The sequence below is a fragment of the Echinops telfairi genome, unplaced genomic scaffold (assembly GCF_000313985.2).
Source record: "Echinops telfairi isolate 266 unplaced genomic scaffold, ASM31398v2 ScPeMD7_7457;HRSCAF=8495, whole genome shotgun sequence".
Classification (NCBI taxonomy): Eukaryota; Metazoa; Chordata; class Mammalia; order Afrosoricida; family Tenrecidae; genus Echinops; species Echinops telfairi.
In genome coordinates, this window is record NW_022111357.1 from 20963686 (window position 1) to 20981920 (window position 18235).

Consider the following 18235-nt stretch of genomic DNA (forward strand, 5'->3'; position numbering starts at 1 on the left):
CGGGCGGCCGCCGTCGCAGGGGGTGCGAGTCGAGCCTGTGGTCCCACGACACTGTCTGTGTGGACTTTCCCGAAGAACCTCTGGCTGGGAGTGAAGCGCGGGGTGCGGGGAGCAGTTTCAGAAACCAGTGCGGCGCCTCGCTGACCCCGCCCCCCGCCTTCCCGACTCCCAGGGAAGCCCAAGACCGAGTAGATTCTTCCCATTGAGTTTCCAAGGCTGTGAATCCTTACAGAAGCGCACCCTTCTCCCCACGAGCATCGGGTGGGTTCCAACCACTGACCTAAAGGCTGGCAGCCAGGGCTTAGCAAACACTGTGCCACGCACGGGGCGGGCTCTTTGCTTAGGGCACGCATCCAGGCGGCGAGAAGCCCATGTAGAACTGTCAACTTGGATGGAAGTAGAAAGCCTCATCTTTCTCGCGCAGAGTACCTGCTGGTTTCGAACTGCTGACCGTGTGGGTAGCAGCCCAACACATAACTCACCACCCACCGGGGCGCCTCCCCTTGCGAGGCTGGGGCAGGTGCTTTGGGAGCTCTGGCTTCACTTGCCCTTGCTGGGTCCTTATAAGCCATCTACCTCCCCTCCACGGGGAAAATTAAGTGGCCCCTCAGGGTACAAACCACGCCCCCCTTCCCCGAGATTGGCCCCCAGATTGCCCCAGGCTGTCTTTCGGGTCTAAACCCATTGCTGTGAGGTCATTCTAATGTATTGGGACTCTACAGGACAAGCAGATCGGCCACAGCTTTCTCCCTGAGAGAACCCTACCCTTTAGGCTAGCGATCAGTTCAGAACCACGGTGCCACGAGGAGCCCAGTAGTTACAAGCTGGGCTGCCAACCTCAAGGTCAGCAGTTTGAAACCGCCAGCCAGCCACTCTTCTGGAGAAAGCGAAGCCTTTCTACTCCCATAAAGAGTGACTGTCCCAGAACACGCAGGAGCAGGTCCCCCCTGCCCGGTGGGGTCTCTGAGTTGGGAGCGACTCAATGGCAGTGAGATTGGTTCTTGAGTACATTCAGGGCACTTTTTTTTCCACCTAGACACAACTGAAGACCCAGAAGGGCCCACAAGCTAATAATACTAAAAGCCAATGTTTATTGTGAAGCTTCTGCCTTCTGGGCACAATATTATATCCTATTTAAGCTTGACAGCAGCCCTACAGGGTAGAAATTACTCCACCACCACCCCTTTGGGGACAGGGAAACTGAGGCTCAGAGCAATTAAGGTAGTTGCGGGAGGGGTGAGGGGAGTGAGAGCCGCAGTACAGAGGCTGCAGCTGGAGGGAGCATGGCTGGCTTGGCCTGGGGGGAGGCAGCTGCAGCAAGGACTGATCATCCACCCGGGTCAGTAGGGTGGATGGCCTAGCCCTTCACACCTCCACAGCTGTGTGTTTCCAGCCTGAGTGAGGGTGGGGTGAGCAGCTGGGGTGGGAGGTTGGAGGGATGCCCCTGTTTCATTGTCCCCCGCCCCCCTCACTGGCTTTCCTCTCTGGATCTGGCTGCACTTCCTCTGAGGACTACCTCAGGTGCACAGCTCGAACTGTGGAGTCATGCTGAAGGTCAACGTACAGCCAGATCCTGAGTCCCGACCTGATTTCCTCACAAACTACCTGTGTAGACCCAGGCAATTGCTTTCATCTCTGCCTCCGAGTTGCCTGCCTCACCCATTGAATGGAGGTGACACCAAACCCCAAGGCAGGTTGGCTCTGGGGAGTGATGACGTTTTGTGTATAAGGTGCCCAGCTGGCACCTGACACCTGGTGAAGGCTGGACAGGGCATGGCTCCTCCAGTTGCTCCTTCTTAGGTGTGACTCAGGGCAAACTTTGGGCCTTGCCTGCCCACCTAGTGCCTTATAAATGACAAGTGAGCAGACTCTTGCCTCCTTAGAGCCCAGAAGCCCACTTGCCAGGATAGCTTCGGCACCCAGGTGGTCCATTTCCAGCTGTGGGACACAGGACTCATAGCAGCAACGGTCTGTGTTTGGATCTAAAAGGTCAAAGGTGGGCAGGCCAATCTTAAGAGCTGAGCTAAGAGCCTCTCAGTAAAATCTCCCCCCACTGCCCCTTCCCTGATGCCCTTCTGTCACCTGTAAAAATTTCAGTCCTAGCCCCCATGATGCTGCAGGTGTTGAATTTGCCAGGAGACCAGGAGCTTCTGAAGAGAGGCATCAGGTTCCTCTACAGAGCCCCAGCCCCCAGCAAAGAGAATGAAGTGAAACACACCATGGGAGTTGGATAGGCCTGGGTGTGCTTCTACAGCTTACTCAGGGCCTGCTTCCTCTTAAGTAAGGAGTCCTGGTGGTGTAGTGATTATATATTGGACTGGGCACCCTAAGTTCAGCAGTTTGAAACCACCAGCTACTCCTCAGGAGAAAGACAGGCTTTCTGGTCCCATAAGGAGTTAGTCTTGGCACAGTGTGGGAATGGTGCCCAATCTGACCCCACCACACTGAGGCCGAACATTAAGGGTGTGCAACAGAACAGCAAGGGGAGCAGAGCAAGGAAGTCCTGAGGGAATACCAAAAATAGACTTTGGAGCCAGGCGTGGCACCCATCAGACTCCTAAAGGTCAACAAACAGACCTTGAACTATTTACAGGCTTTTCTTTTTTTTTTGGTCATGATTTGCTGTTGTTTTGTTTTCTTTTGTTGCATTGTTTTGCTCTGTCTTGTTTTTGTGCATATTATTATCTCTGCATGTCTATCTAAATAAAATAGGCAGGATAAACAATCTGGAGGAGAAAACAATGGGACCGATGGTTCTCGGGGAACATAGGAGAGGGGTAGGCAAGGGAAAGGAAGTGGGTGTTAACAAACCAAGGGACAAGAGAACAACAAGTGATCCAAAATTGGTTGCGAGGAGGGTGAAAGAGGCCTGGTAGGGCTTGATCAAGGGTAATGTAACCTTGAGGTATTACTGAAACCCAAATGAAGGCTGAGCATGATAGTGGGACAAGAGGAAAGTCAAAGGAAATAGAGGAGAGAACTAGGAGGCAAAGGGCATTTACAGAGGTCTAAATACAGGCATGTACATATGTAAATATATTTATATGTGATGATGAGGAAATAGACTATGTACATATATTTATAGGTTTAGTATTAAGGTAGCAGGTGGACATGGCACCTCCACTCAAGTACTCCCTCAGTGCAAGACACTTTGTTCTATAAACTGGCATTCCACGATGCTCACTTTCCTGACATGATTGCTGAAGACAAAGCAGATGCATAAGCAAATGTCATGAAGAAAGCTGATGGTGCCTGGCTATCAAAAGATATAGCATCCAGGGTCTTAAAGGCTTGAAGATAAACAAGGGGCCATCAAGCTCAGAAGCAACAAAGCCCACATGGAAGAAGCACTCCAGCCTGTGTGATCACCAGGTGTCGATGGGATCAGGTATCATGCATCAAAGAACAAAAAAGTCATTATCATTGTGAATGAGGGAGAGTGTGGAGTGGGGACCCAAAGCCCATCTGTAGGCAAATGGACATCCCCTTAAGAAAGGGTCGCATGGAGGAGATGAGCCAGTCAGGGTGCAGTGTAGCAATGATGAAACATACAACTTTCCTCTAGTTCCTAAATGCTTCCTCCCCACCCACTATCATGATCCCAATTCTACCTTACAAATCTGGCTAGACCAGAGGATGTACACTGGTACAGATAGGAACTGGAAACACAGGGAATCCAGGACAGGTGAACACCTCAGGACCAGTGGTGAGAGTGGTGATACTGGGAGGGTGGAGGGAAGGTCGGGTAGAAAGGGGGAACTGTTCACAAGGATCTATATATAACCTCCTCCGTGGGGGATGGACAACAAAAAAGTGGGTGAAAGGAGATGTCAGACAGTGTAAGATATGACAGTAATAATAATTTACAAATTATCCAGGGTTGAGGGGGAGGGGAAAAAGTGAAGAGCTGATACAAGGGCTCAACTAGAGGGAAAATGTTTTGAGAATGATGATGGCAGCAAATGTACAAATGTGTTGGACACAATGGATGTATGTACGGCTTGTGATAAGAGTTGTACGAGCCCTCGATAAAATGATTTAAAAAAAAAAAAGAGTTAATCTTGGAACTCACCCTCCACCCCCCACCCCAGGGCAGTTTTACTCTGCCGGATAGGGTCACTATGAGTCAACAGGGACTTGATGGCAGTGAGTTTGGGGGTCGATTTTCACCTCCAAGGAGCATGGGAAGATTGAATGAGAAACTGTAGGGAAGGGACTGAGCTTGGTACTTAGTAAGGGCACAGCACATGTTAGCTGTTATTATGTTATCATCAGCATCCTTATCATGTCTAGAGATGTCAGGGAAGATTTCCTGGGCAATGTGACATTTGATCAGGTACACCAGGGCTCCGAACTGGTTCTTCCTAGGCATGGCCCCTGAAGCAAAATCAGAACAGAACTGATCCAAACCCATCAAAGTGTAGGTGAACTGGAATGGTACCTGGAACAGAAAAGATTACAGATTAACACCTGGCTAGAAATTTCATTTCCCTCTTAGAAAATAAAGGCAGTGGGGTTTTGCACAGCAGCCAGATCTCTTGATTTGGAAACAAAAGGCGCCTGGCTCAAAGATGGTGGCTGACCACGTCATTGGACTGTGTTTCACTCTCCAGCTGTCCTCCCACCTCAGCTCCCGAGTGGCTTCCCTGTGCCCCTCCTGAATCTCCCACCCCACAGCTTCTTCCACCTGCCAGCCTTCCCATTCCAGCTATCATGCTGATCCCTCCAAATGTTCAAAATTGAGGACTGTTCTGATTTTGCTTCAGCAGCCGTGATGGAGCCAGTTCCAAGTCTTGGATTAGAGACTGTGCATGCTAGGCAGTCAGAGATAGCTGGGCTTATAGAGACCTACCAGAATGTAGTAGCCTGGGACCAGCAAGGAGGAAGACGGGCTGCAGGCTGTTGGCCTGTAGGGGAGCCGTCTGGGAGAGGTCAGTGAGATGGTGGGACTAGGCCAGGCATCTCACTGGAAGAACATAGACTGGATTCTGAGGGCCAGGGCGGAGCTTGAGGCTGGGATATTTTACCAGCAGATGCACATTGCAGATGGTGAGGTTGGAATGAGGTGGGGTTCCTGGAAGGGAAGTAGGGGTGAGTGAAGGGTCAGGGAAGGTGCCACTGAGGCAGGGGCATGAGTAGAGATGAGGAAGAAGCAAAGGGGTGGTCCCAGTGGATATCCAGGGGGGAGCAGATTAGGCAGAGGAAACAGCATGTGCAAAGGCCCTGAGGTGGGAGTGCCTCTCTCTGGCTGCTCTGGAAAGGGCCAGAGGGACTAAAGAGGGGGGAACACGAGGGTGAGCAAAAGGTGGGATTGGGCAGCGCCTCGTAGGAAGTGGTAAGGAGTTTGGCTTTTGCCTTGAGTCAGATGAAGACCATTGGAACGTTTCAGGCACTTTCATTTTATCTCTGTTGCTGTGTGGTGAATGGGCCGAGGGGCCAAGGTTGGAAGCAGAGAGACACGTTAAAAGGCTTTGGGATGTAATGCAAGTTATCGCAGTACTCATTCATTCACCCATGGAATATATCTGGGTACCCCTGCAGACTATGGGGACATGGCTGTGAACAAGGTGAGCCCCTGCTCCTTGGGACCCTCAGGCTGTTCCCCTCCTGCAGGCTGGGAGGGCTCCTATTTCCTTTGATGGTTCCTGTTCTGTGACGTAGGCGCCCTGGTGGCATCGTGGTTAGAGAAGGGCTGCTACTCAAAAGGTCAGCAGTTCGAACTCACCAGTGACTCCCTCCGCAGGAGAAAGATGAGGGTTTCTACTCCATAAAGATTTACGGTCTCAGAAACCCACCAAAGCAGCTCTGGCCAGACCCAGGGGGTTGCTGTGAGTTAGAGAGTCTGTGGTGTGCCTCGGAGCCCTAACTCCCTGCAGCCCCCCACCCGTACAGATGCAGACAGTCACGCCAGGGCTCCCTCTCAACCCCATGCCCTCCTCCACCCCAGCTACTCCTGGCTCCGGACTGCCCACCAGTGCTGCGAGTGACCCCTGTCAAACCCTGTGGGCAGCTCCTCACCTGTTGACCTCTCTCTGCCCCACAGGGAGGCCCCACCTGGCCGCTCCCCAGAACGTGACGCTGGTCTCCCAGAACTTCGATGTGTACCTGAAGTGGCTGCCAGGGCCTGGCAACCCCCAGAACGTGACTTATTTTGTGGCCTATCAAAGGTAGAGGGTCGATAAAGGACTCGGGTGGGGGTGGGCAGGACGCGGGGCATGTGGTTCTCTGATACGATAGCATTCAGTGTGGTGAGCATTGCTGGCTCTGTGTCCTGTGGGAGTTGGCATGGAGCAGGAACAAGGAAGGAGAGGGCCGCTCGAAGCTCAGGTAAAGCCTAGAGGTGGGACTGATCTTAAGAGAGCAGTGCACAGGTGATAACCCTACCAGGGATGGGGTGCTGCTTCAAGCAAAGTTGGAGCAGGTAGAGTGGAGGGTCAGGTGATGGAATTCTTTTTAAATTTTCAAGAAATTATTTTATGTTGTTATTGAGAATACAGTTAACACAACAGACACCAAGTCTACCGTTCACCCATGAACCATTCAGTGACACGGATTACCTTCTTCCAGTTGTGTAAATACTCCCACTCTCCTTGCTGAGTTGTTCCTTGTCCTGTCCTGCACATCAATCCATTACCAATCTCTCAACTTCCTGTTCTCAGTTGACCCCTTACAGATTGTTGTTAAAGTAACATAATACTCAAAGGAGAATTTTTTTTTAACTATTGATGCTGAACTATTGTTTGATTGTAAGACTTGAAGGGTTGTTTTGGATTTAGAATTAAAGACGATCTCAGGGCAATAGTCTCAAGGGTTCATCCAATCTTCATGGCTCCAGGAAATTTGGAGTCGATGAGATTTTGAAACTTTGTTCCACATGTTCTTCCTATTGATCAGGATTCTTCTGTAGATTCGGTGATCAAAATGCTCGAAAACGGTAGCTGAGCAACATCCACTTCCTCCAGTTTCATGGCAAAAAGGCAATAGCCAGACCATCCATATCCTCTTCCGATCCCTGAATCTCCTTCTGTTCCACGGGAATGGAGACTGCTTATTGTGCCGTGCCTGCCTGCTTGCAACCTTTTAAAACTCCGAGCACTGTGCCGTGAACGAGGTGGTAAAACAGAAGCACGGTGTTAGGCCAGACTGTCCAGAGAAACAAATCCAATGACACTCATCTGCATGTAAGGTAGAGTTCTATATCAAAAATAATCATATATAAAGAAGGCATCCCAACCAGTCCAACTCATGTCCATCAGTCCGATACTAGTCCGTAAGCCCCTCTTCAGTCTCCCATAGTCATGGGCAATGATGCAGAGCTGAGGAATGCCCGCAGGCTGGTGAGTGCAGTCTTACAGATCTACCATCAATGGAAACAGGGGAGGGCTCTGGCAGCTCTTGCAGTCAGTGGCAGAATCCCAGCAAGCAGGAAGGCAAAGGGGCAGAAAGAGAGGGGGGTTCCCAAGGACCTCCATATAAGAAGGCCACACGGCCAAAGAGGCGTCATCATCAGGCTGTGACCTACCTGATTGACAGGTTGGATTCCACCCCTACATTTTCCAATGTCTTCCAGTTGACATAAAATCATCTAACTACCCCAACCACCAGACACGTTATTAGACCAATTGACTGGGATGGCCCATGAAACATGGAACCATAAACCTTCAAACCAAGAAACCAAATTCCGTTAGATGTTTGGCTATACATAAGTACCCTCAGCAACCACTCTTTATGTTATTGTTGTTTTTGTAAATATATCTATCACTGAACTTTTGCCCATTCAACTTCTTACGGGTGTACGGCTTGTTGACAGCAATTACAATCAGTTTGGGTAACCCCATCCAGGTGATGGAATTCTTGAGTGCCTGGACGAAGTGCTTAGTGCTGTTTTCAGAAGAAAACCCAACAGACCAAACCCATTTCCATTGCGCCAAGTCAATCCCGACTCATAGCGACCCCATGTGTTATGGACTAGAACTGCTCCATACATTTTCTTGGCTGTGATCTGGCCACAAGCAGATCATCAGACCTTTCTCCCACAGAGCTGCTGGGTGGGTTTGACCCACCAACCTTTAGATTAGTAGTTGAGTGTAAACTGTTTGTGCCACCCAGGGCCAGTGCTTTGCACAGTCCCCTGCAGGGCCTGTGGCGGTCATCACTAGACGATCACTGAGCCTGGAGGGAACCTTGGGATCCTTATCAACCTGTAGCCCAGCCACCTCCACTGATCCTGAGTGTCGGAAAGCAGAATGAGATCTATTTGAATTCTTCAGTGGGAGAGAAAGATGACGAAAGCAGGTGTTCAGGAGGCTTTGTTGGGAATTGGTGGGGAGGAGTAAGTGGGAAGAGGAGGGAACTATGGACTATTTCACTTTTTCCTCCCCGTATCGAGCTGAGATTATCCCCAGTGCAGAGCTGAGAGGTGCCAAGACTTGGAGTAGGACTTGGGCAGCGTAGAGGGTGTTCTTCCTGTCCCCCTGGGACCCCGCCCTCTGTAGGACCCAGGTGTGAGAGGTGGGACCTGGCCAGGGAAAGGACAGACTACCGGAGAGATTGCAAAAGAAGTACTCAGCTGCTGCCTGTTGGCTGTGGGTCAGGCACACACAGAGTCGATACTGTAAATGAAGTGAGTCTTCAGAGCCACTCATGTTGTTTTATTGTTAGGTGCCAACAAGGTGGCCCTGACTCCTAACAGCCCCGTGTACAACAGAATGAAGCATCGCCCAGTCCTGCAAGGGCCTCACCATCAAGTACGCCCGGGCTTGAGCCCATTGTTGCAGCCACGGTGCCAATCCAGCTTCGATGTTTCTCTTTGCTGACCTACTTGCTGACCAGCCTCACACCCTTCTTGAGGGACCTGTCATAAGGATATGAGACAAAGTCTCACACCCTTGCTTCTTCGAAGCATTTGGCTGTATTTCTTCCCAGACAGGCTTGCTATTTCTTCTGGCAGGTCATGGTATATTTAATATTCTTCACCTGCACCGTAATTCAGGTGTCGCTTTATCTCCGGTCTTCTATAGTCACTGTCCGGCATTCACAAACGCAGGTAGTGATTGAAAACACGGGGTTCGTTAAGGAAGTAGTTTACAGGGTGTAAGGTAGATTCAAAAATGCTCACAATACAGCTCTTCCAGTCAGAAGCACCTCTTAGCCATGTGGCCTCTCGGCCTCGACCCTGCTCCGACACGGGCTGCAAAGCTCCTTTTATGCCGCTGACAAATGCTCAAAAGGCACTCACCGTCAGCCTCGGCCTGAAGGTACTAGCCCCTTGCTTTGTGGATCTGCCAACCTAGTCCCCCAATTAAGTGCCTGGAGGCAGTGCACTCCACAAGCAAACCACCTGCCCAAAGACCCTCAACTTTACGTGCTCCATAGGCTAGAGAGCCCACCGCTGTCAGTCCCTGGTGCTGGTACCACGGCTCACCTGCCACTCCTCTGGCCTCACAACCTTGGACAATGTGCACACCTCTCAAGTTCAAAAGGATGCACACCACTCTTAGCTCTTCGTTCTTGGTGGTAGTATGATGCCTGCCTCGGCCCCCCACCCTCACCCCCACCCAGATGACTCCTTTTATACCCAGTAAGAAAACAGACTCGGCCAATCCCCCATTCCAGTTCCAAGCAAGATTTTTACAATCACAGTTAATGCTGTTAACAGTGACTCACAAAACCATACAGTCCTATCAAAATCTTCCCTCGCTCTTCCCCAGACCCATCAGAAGAGAAGAGAAGAAATAGAGCCAGTTTGCATAGTCCCACATAATTGGTAGGAGTTGCAGCGACAGACTATGGCTAGAAAAACCATATAAAACGAACCGTGGCCCCACGAATGCACCGTCTTACCACTTCTTTTCTGTTTGCTCCACCGCCCTAGGGTCCCTTTCCTTTCTAGTCTTTTGGGTGACGTTTTAAAAATGAGTTTATTTCCTCCTCTAGCAGGTTGCTACACAATATTTTGTGATTCTTTCACTGTTTATCCTAGAGATTAAATGCACATATTTGACCTATTAAAGTCTAATATAGCTGAGCTGTATCACTTCCGGAACAGTACAACAAGGACTTTAAGACATTTAAAATCCATTAACCTTCCTCTTATCGTCTCTGCTATTGTCTTGCATATTTATATTTTAATTCTTCCATCATTGTAAAACCACAAGGCAATACTTATTGCTCTACACAGTCAGAATGTAGACTTGTTCACCGATTTTCCACGGCTCTTCACCCTTCCTACGCCATCTTTCCTCCAGCTCGACGGGAAGATCTAACTTTGGTTGATGCCGATCAGCTGATAACAGATTCTCTGTGTTATATTTTCTTTGAATTTTTGGCTATCAGATGGGTAAATATCCTAGAATGGAACCTTTTCTTTCAGTGTTTTGAAGACTCCACTGTTTCCCTCCTCGCGGCAGGGTTTCTATGGCACAGTCAGCTGTCCGCCTGTTAAGTTGCATCATTGCAGGTGAACGCCATGTGTCCGGGCTACACTGGGGGTCTTCTCTTTGTCTTGGTTTGTCATGCTTTGGCTGTGGTGTCTGAGGTTTGATACCTCGATCCGTTATGGAAAAGGCTCAGCCACTGTTTCCTCGATGAGGGCAGCGTGGGTTCCACTTTACGCTGCTGACTACAAGGTCAGCAATTTGAATCCATCAGCCCCTTCAAGAGAGAGAGAGAGCGCTGCGGCCTTCCACTCTTGTCACTCCTTACAGACTCAGAAACCCCAGGAGCAGCCCTGCCCTGTCCGATTGGGTCCCTCTCAGCCAATCAGCTGCTTTTGCCCCATTCTCTCTCTCCTCTCCCGGGACTTCAAATATGCTTATATTAAAGCTTTTTTTTTACATGTTCTAGGTGTATCTTATGCTCTTTTTTGTATTCTCCATCATTTTTATTTCCTACATCTCTTCAAGTTTACCAATTTTCTGTTTGTGTGCCTAATCTACTTTCCCTAATGTTAGTTATTCGAAGGCTCACTTGATATTTTAAAATTGTTTTCAGTTCCCTACATTTTTTTTCCATTCTTCACTTAATCAGTTATTTTCAATCTGTATCTCCTAGCTCTTATATCTGGTACTATTTCTATTGAGTGTTTTGTCGAGTTTGCTCCGTTCTTAATATTTTTACATTCTGATTGTTAAATTATAAAATAATTAGATAATTTTAAACTCTGGTGATAGTGTCTTCTTCCAAAGAATCTGCATTTGCTTCTGCCCCGCACTTAGGGTGGGGACTGATCATCTTAATCTAATCAAGATGGATTTTTCTACCAATCAAATTTGAGTGTTGGTACCGTTGTATGTTAGACTGGTTTCTCTGGAGAAACCAAACCACTAACATAGCTACATCTATATATCTATATCTATATCTATCTATCTAGATACACATGAGGAGGCATCAAAATTTTTTTCCCAAAGCTATGTATTTAGATTTTTTTGTACAAAACAACCTTATCACGTTCAAAGTACTCTCCATTACACTTAAAACATTTGTCAAAGCTGAGATTCCATTCTTGGAAATATTTTTCAAATTCATCTGTTTAGAGGGCTGACAGCACCTGCCTCATTTTTTTCTTCACCTCTTCTACATCATCAAATTCCTGTCCTTTCATGTCCCTCTGCATATGGGGAAACAAAAGGAAGCTGCATGCACAGAGCGAGGCCAGGTGAGTCAGGTGCATGGGGCAAGAGAAGCATGTTGGTTTTTTTAATCAGAAACTGGCTCACTGAGATGACTGGGTGAGCAGGTGCATTGTCGTGGTGGTAAAACCAGTCCCCTGTCTGCCACAAATCAGGCCTTTTTTGTCACAGACTGTTATACAGTCTTTTCGGAACCTCTAAATCGTCTGACCTGATGGAACGAACTCCAAATGCCCTACGAGTTGACATTTTCGTCCATTTGGAGAGTTGACAGATGTCCAGAACGAGGTTTGTCATCAATCAACAAACCACTTGTACACTTGAGTTTTCCCCATAGTGCTTGCTGTCCTTCTAAGCTGTGCTCAACATCGCAACAGTTTCTGTGGCATTTTTCCTAAGCAGGAAACAAAACTTCACAGCTGCATGCTGTTCTCTTAAATCAGCCATCACAAAAAACGAGGTTTGAATGAAACTGCTTTTATGAAAAAGTTCACTGTGACCAGAGAGAACCTTCCCAGGGGACACCACTGGGTGCACTAACTCAGAGCGAGTTGCTTGATCCTTGTCTAGTGGGGAAAATGTGTGCTATGAAAGCTCCGCCTTTAGGAGCTTTTTTTTGGGGGGGGGGTGTGGGAACCCCCTCATGTATATACATGATAGATTTATATCAAGGAAATAACTCATACAGTTGTAGACGTGAGTACATCCAGTCTAAGTTCCACGGATCAGATGTAGAAAAGGAGGCGTCTCCTAACTCACATCTCTTCAGGAACGGAGGAACTCAAGATCTGTGGGTACACCATAGCCATATCAGGCTGCAAGGTCAGCAGGTCAAACGTGTGACTGGAAAAGTGTATGGACCCAAGGTCAGCAGGTCAGATGGCAGGCCACTGATGGCTCCTGGGATCCGCAGGCAATATGGTAGGCCATTGGTTCAAGTCCAGAAAGCTGGATGGAGGTCAAAGAGCCAGATGCAGATTCCAGACCCAGCAAAATGCAAGCAAGTTTCCCCACAGTGTCCACTTACACAGGAAGTAGGCCACACCACTGAGGAAACGTCACTGCCATTGAATCAATTCTGACTCATGGCGAGCCTGTGGGTTTCCAAGACTATAACTCTTGACAGGAGTAGAAAGCCTCATCTTTCTTCTGCGGAGAAGCTGGTGGTTTTGAACTGCTGACCTTGCAGTTAGCAGCCCAGTGCTTAACCACTACATGAACAGACTTCCTTTCAACTTCATCAGGACTGTGGCCTGAGTAAGGAGTTTGCCTTGTCTGTTCACAGCAGGTTCCATTATGGACTTGATGATATTATGTTAGGTCACATCATGGGAGGTTACTAGACTTCAGCTGCCAAACCACTGAGAATCCTGACTCAGCCAAGTTGACACAAAACCCAACTATCATAGGCTGGTTTATTTCTAATTTGCCTTGATAAAGCTTTGACTTTATCAAGTACCCTAAATCGCAACTTTCACCCTTTCTGAGACTACTGAAATCTCTGTTCAACTTATTAGCCACAACTGGACATCCCCTTACAGAAGGGTTGCAGGGAGGAGATGAGCCAGTCAAGGTGCAGTGTAGCAGTGATGAAACATACAACTTTCCCCTAATTCTTTAATGTTTCCTCCCCTTCCCCTCTCGCACTATCATAATCCTAATTCTAACTTACAAATCTGGCTAGACCAGAGGATGTACATATTTTAATTCTTCAATTATTTTAAAACACAGAGAATCCAGGACAGATAAACCCCTCAGGACCAATAATGAGACTAGCGATACCAGGAGGGTAGAGGGAAGGTGGGGTAGAAAGGGGGAACCGATCACAAGGATCTACATATAACTCCCTCCCTAGGGGATGGACAACGGAAAAGTGGGTGAAAGGAGACATTGGACAGTGTAAGACATGACAAAATAATAATTTATAGAGGGAGGGAAAAATGAGCTGATTTCAAGGGCTCAAACAGAAAGCAAATGTTTTGAGAATGATGATGGCAACAAATGTACAAATGTGCTTGACACAATGGATGGATATGTGGATTGTGATAAGAATTGTACGAGCCCCCAATAAAATGATTAAGAAAAACCACACGTATTAGCCTCTTAGCTGCTACCTGAGATCACAAATATCCTGAGGATGAAAGCAATGTCAAACGTCCCTTCAAATCTCTGGGCTTTCTTTATCTCTGGGATCCTGGCCCCTCGAGTTATCTCAGCCCTAGTTTGTCTTCACTGAAATATTTTTTTTAATATTCTCTCAATCTTTCTAGATAATTTCAGAAAGTATATGACAGACTGTTTTGTCATAGCTAGAAGTAAAAGACCCGATTTTAAGTTGAATAACCTTTAAGGTTACTAAGTAGGTTTTGTCTGTCCAAGGGAATTAATTGTCCCTTTTTTTGAGATCATGAATGAATTTGAAATAAATTAAAATATCCCTTCTCCTGGCCTGTTAATGTGTTTGAAATGCACATTACAGTAGGAAATTATGTGTTTCTTCTTTTTCTCTTCTCTGAACGTGTTCTAGGTTTTGAAATTGCTCTTTTCTTGAATACTTGTTAAAACTCATCTCTTCTGGAACTGGGACTAGAGTTACCTTTCTGAGAAGCCTTTGAACATGACAGTTTCTGTACTGACAGATGCCACGTCAGCTTACTTCCTCCTTTTCAGTTCGGCTCATCTCTGTTCTCCTCTGAACTTGCCAGTTCAACTCAGTTTCCATATTAATAGAGAGTTGTGTGGGCAGGCAACCACAGTCCTGCTTCCTGCCTCTATAGCTTGTTTTTGTAGCTCTGCACGGTCCATTGCGTCACATCCTATGCACTCTTTTGTATCCAGGTCCTTTTATGCAGCATCGTGCTTCTGAAATGCACTCTTGTTGTGTCTATTGCTGGTTCACGACTCTTGCTGAGTGAGCGGTATTCCATTCTAGAGGAGCCCTGGTGGCATAGTGGATACACGTTGGGCTGCTAACCTCAAGTTCAGCAGCCACGTTGTGGGAGGAAAATGGGGCTTTCTACTCTCGTAAAGAGTTACAGTCTCAGAAACTCACAGGGCAGTCGACCCTGCTTTCTAGGGTCACTATGAGTCAGAATGGATGGCAGTGAGAGGTTTTGGTTTGTTTATTCCATTCTAAGGCGGCATCTCAGTTTATCGATCATTTGCTCGTTAATGGACATTTGGGCTGCTCCCTGTTTGCTGCTATATTGAGGAAAACTGCCAGGAACGCTCACGGCAAAATCTCTCTGCATACATATTCAGGCTTCCTCTGTTATCCGGAACTGGACTGTTCCTACTTCAAAAGTTGAAATGGCAGAAAGCAAAGTGATTTTCATTCATTTAACTGGGAAACCTTTTTGAGCAGTCCCAGACCCCCAAAAGCAAGCTACACATAAAATCTACACCAGCACTAACACTTGGTGCTCCCAGACTGTCTCAGAGCCCGCTGCTGACAGACTGACTGCAATTCTTGGGAGAGGAACTTGGCCGCCCCACTGCCACTGCTCCGGGCATGCTGCCTCTTTAGAGCAGCTCGCCAGCAAACAGACACTGGACGCAAGTGTTTCTGCCTTTTTTCATAAAAGCAAAAATAAAAATGTAATCATGTTATGGGGGCCTCAAACAACTCTTATCACAATCCATACATCCATCCATTGTGTACATTTGCTGTCATCATCATTCTCAAAACATTTGCTTCCCCCTTGAGCCCTTGGCATAAAAAAAATTTTTTTAAAGCAAAATCCTCTTGGGATTTCTTCTGGTTAGCAAAAAACAGGTGCCAGTGTGGGTCTTTTGTAAAAGCAAGGTAGCCTAACACACACTTTTGACAAGCAGGAAATACCTGTGTTTTCATGTCACATGCATAAAGATATAGGAGTAGAGTCTGGACAATATGGTAACGAATCATGTGTGTCTTTACAAGAAGCTACCAAACTGTATTCAAATGGCTTACCCTCGTCGTTCCCACCAGCAATGGATGCGTGCTGGCTATACCCGGTGCTCACCAACACTTGGAATTTCCACCCTTTTACTCTCAGTCCTTCTAGTGGGCTGAAAGAATCCCTGCTGGCACAGTAAGTTACACATTGAGCTACCAACTGCAAGGTCAGTGGTTGGAATGAACCAGTCGCTGTGAGGGAGAAATATGAGCTGTCTGCTCCCTTGAAGATTTAAAGTCTCAGGCACCTAAAAAGGCGGTTTACTCTGGTTGTCGGGTGGGAACGAAGGGCCCGTGTTTCCTGGTCGCCATTGCCAGATTACAGAGACCAGGTGGATTCGGAAGATCCTAAGTTTGATGTTCACATTCGTGGGAAAAGAGAGCAGGGAATTCTTCCTCCACATGCTGGTCCCCTGTCCCTTTGTTCTCACAGGCTAGGTAGGCAAGGCCGGTCAGCCCGTTCTTTCAGACAGACACAAGTCTTGGAATGACAGGGACAAGCTAAGAAAACAAAGGTTTGGTTTAACAAAGATCTTAAGTAGCAGAGCTTCCCTTACTCAGGGATCCTGAATCTTGAGGGGACAATCTGGGAATGTAGTTCCTGGCCCTCAGTAAAGGGAGAGAGGAAGCCTGGGAGATTCCCAACCCTCAGATAAGAACCGGGTGATTCTTATGACCTAGTACCCATGAGAATCTGCCTGGACACTGTCACAAGATACCCTATGCGACTAGATAGAAGGATTTAGCTCAGGGTCACAGCCCTGCAGAGTTTCCAGCTAAGTTACATCTAAACAGAGTATATCATTCTCCTAGCTCCATTCTATTTCCAGCCTAAAATAAGAGCGGGTGGACTCTGCATGCCACTCCCTGTCACTCTGTCCTGTAGAGGGACTAGGAGTCAGACTTAGGGTCAAAGAGTTGGAAGTGGTTTCATTGTGTGCAGCAAATGACCTACTATGACCTTTTTTGCCATGCAGTCTTGTAAGTCCCCCACAAAGATTGGAGTGACTGTATCAATAAAGTGCTTATGGCCCACAAAAGGGATTGGACAGCTTGCTAATAATGGAAGGTAAAAAGAGGTGCGTGGAGCTCTTGTCCGTTGGGCTGGAACTATGCAATGAAGGTGCATGGAACCCCTAACAAAGGGATTGGACAGTTTTGCAATCCGCTAGGCTTAAAGAGACCCAGTCCCAGAAGTAGAAATGTCAGACCTTACTATCTTCAATAAGAGCCCAGAGAAGAATCACATTTAGACCCAGGGTCTCCAGACTGTGAGCCTCCTAGACTCAGGGGACAGAGCTGTCACCAGAGAGAGTGATAAGCAGCCAGTACCAGCCAAACCAGGAGATAGAAGAGATGGTGGTGTGGGGCTTCCTGGCCCCCTGAGAAAGGGAACTACCGGATGTACAACCCACTGGCAGAGTGGGGTGTCTCCAGACACTTGATGGTAGCACGAGGCTCGCCAGCTCATGGAAGAGGCGAGCTGGGCACCTTCTGGCAAGAGGCTTCCTGAAGGAGTCTGATGCGTTCCGGCATTTCCACACAGAGCGGAAAGCGCTCTGTAGCACTTCCTGGAGCAGGAGGAGGCAGGAAGGTCAAGCGTGTCTGCAAGGACCAAGAGGAGACCCCTGCGTAGTCAAGAGGAACTGAAGATGGGAGATTTTTGTTCTACATATTTTCTGGTTTTTTTAATGTTCCTTATTTTATTTTATTATTATTATTTGTAATCATTTTATTAGGGGCTCATACAAGTCTTATCACAATCCATACATCCATCAATTGTGTAAAGCGCATTTGTACATTCATTGCCCTCATCATTCTCAAAACATTTGCTCCCCACTTAAGCCCCCGGCATTAGGTCCTCATTTTTCCCCTCCCTCCCCGCTCCCCACTCCCTCATGAACCCCTAATAATTTATCAATTATTATTTTGTCATATCTTGCCCTGTCCAACGTCTCCCTTCACCCACTTTTCTGTTGTCCATCCCCCAAGGAGGAGGTCACATGTAGATCCTTGTAATTTGTTCCCTCTTTCCAACCTACCCTCCCTCCACCCTCCCAGTATCGCCACTCACACCACTGGTCAGGATTCCCTGTGTTTCCAGTTCCTCTCTGAACCAGTGTACATCCTCTGGTCTAGATAGACTTGCAAGGTAGAATTGGGATCATGATGGTGGGCGAGGGAAGCATTTAGGAACTAGAGGAAAGTTGTATTTTTCATCGTTGCTACATTGCATTCTGATTGGCTAGTCTCCTCCCCAAAACCCTTCTGTAAGGGGATGTCCAATGGTCTACAAATGGGCTTTGGGTCTCCACTCTACACTCCCCTGCCCTCATTCACTATGGTAAGATTTTTTTGTTCTGATGATGCCTGATACCTGATCCCTTTGACACCTCATGATCGCACAAGCTGGTGTGCTTCTTCCATGTGAGCTTTGTTGCTTCTGAGCTAGATGGCAGCTTGTTTACCTTCAAGCCTTTAAGACCCCGACACTATATCTTTTGATAGCTAGGCACCATCAGTTTTCTTCGCCACATTTGCTTATGCACCGTTTGTCTTTAGTAATCGTATCATGGAGGTGAGCAAACAATGATATGATTTTTTGTTCTGGTATATCTTTTGATAGCCGGGCATCATCAGCTTTCTTCACCATATTTGTTTATTCACC

General features: G+C 47.6%; 1 protein-coding gene across 1 annotated transcript in view; it reads left to right on the top strand.

Moving 5' to 3' along the window:
* Nucleotides 1-5552: 5552 nt before the first annotated feature.
* Nucleotides 5553-18235, top strand: part of IFNLR1 (interferon lambda receptor 1) — a 26842-nt gene continuing 14159 nt past the window's right edge. Inside the window, exons 1-3 of the mRNA XM_004705354.1 lie at nt 5553-5567; nt 5948-6002; nt 6044-6167. Coding sequence (XP_004705411.1) covers nt 5553-5567; nt 5948-6002; nt 6044-6167 — 194 coding nt within the window. The remainder of the gene's footprint in view (nt 5568-5947; nt 6003-6043; nt 6168-18235) is intronic.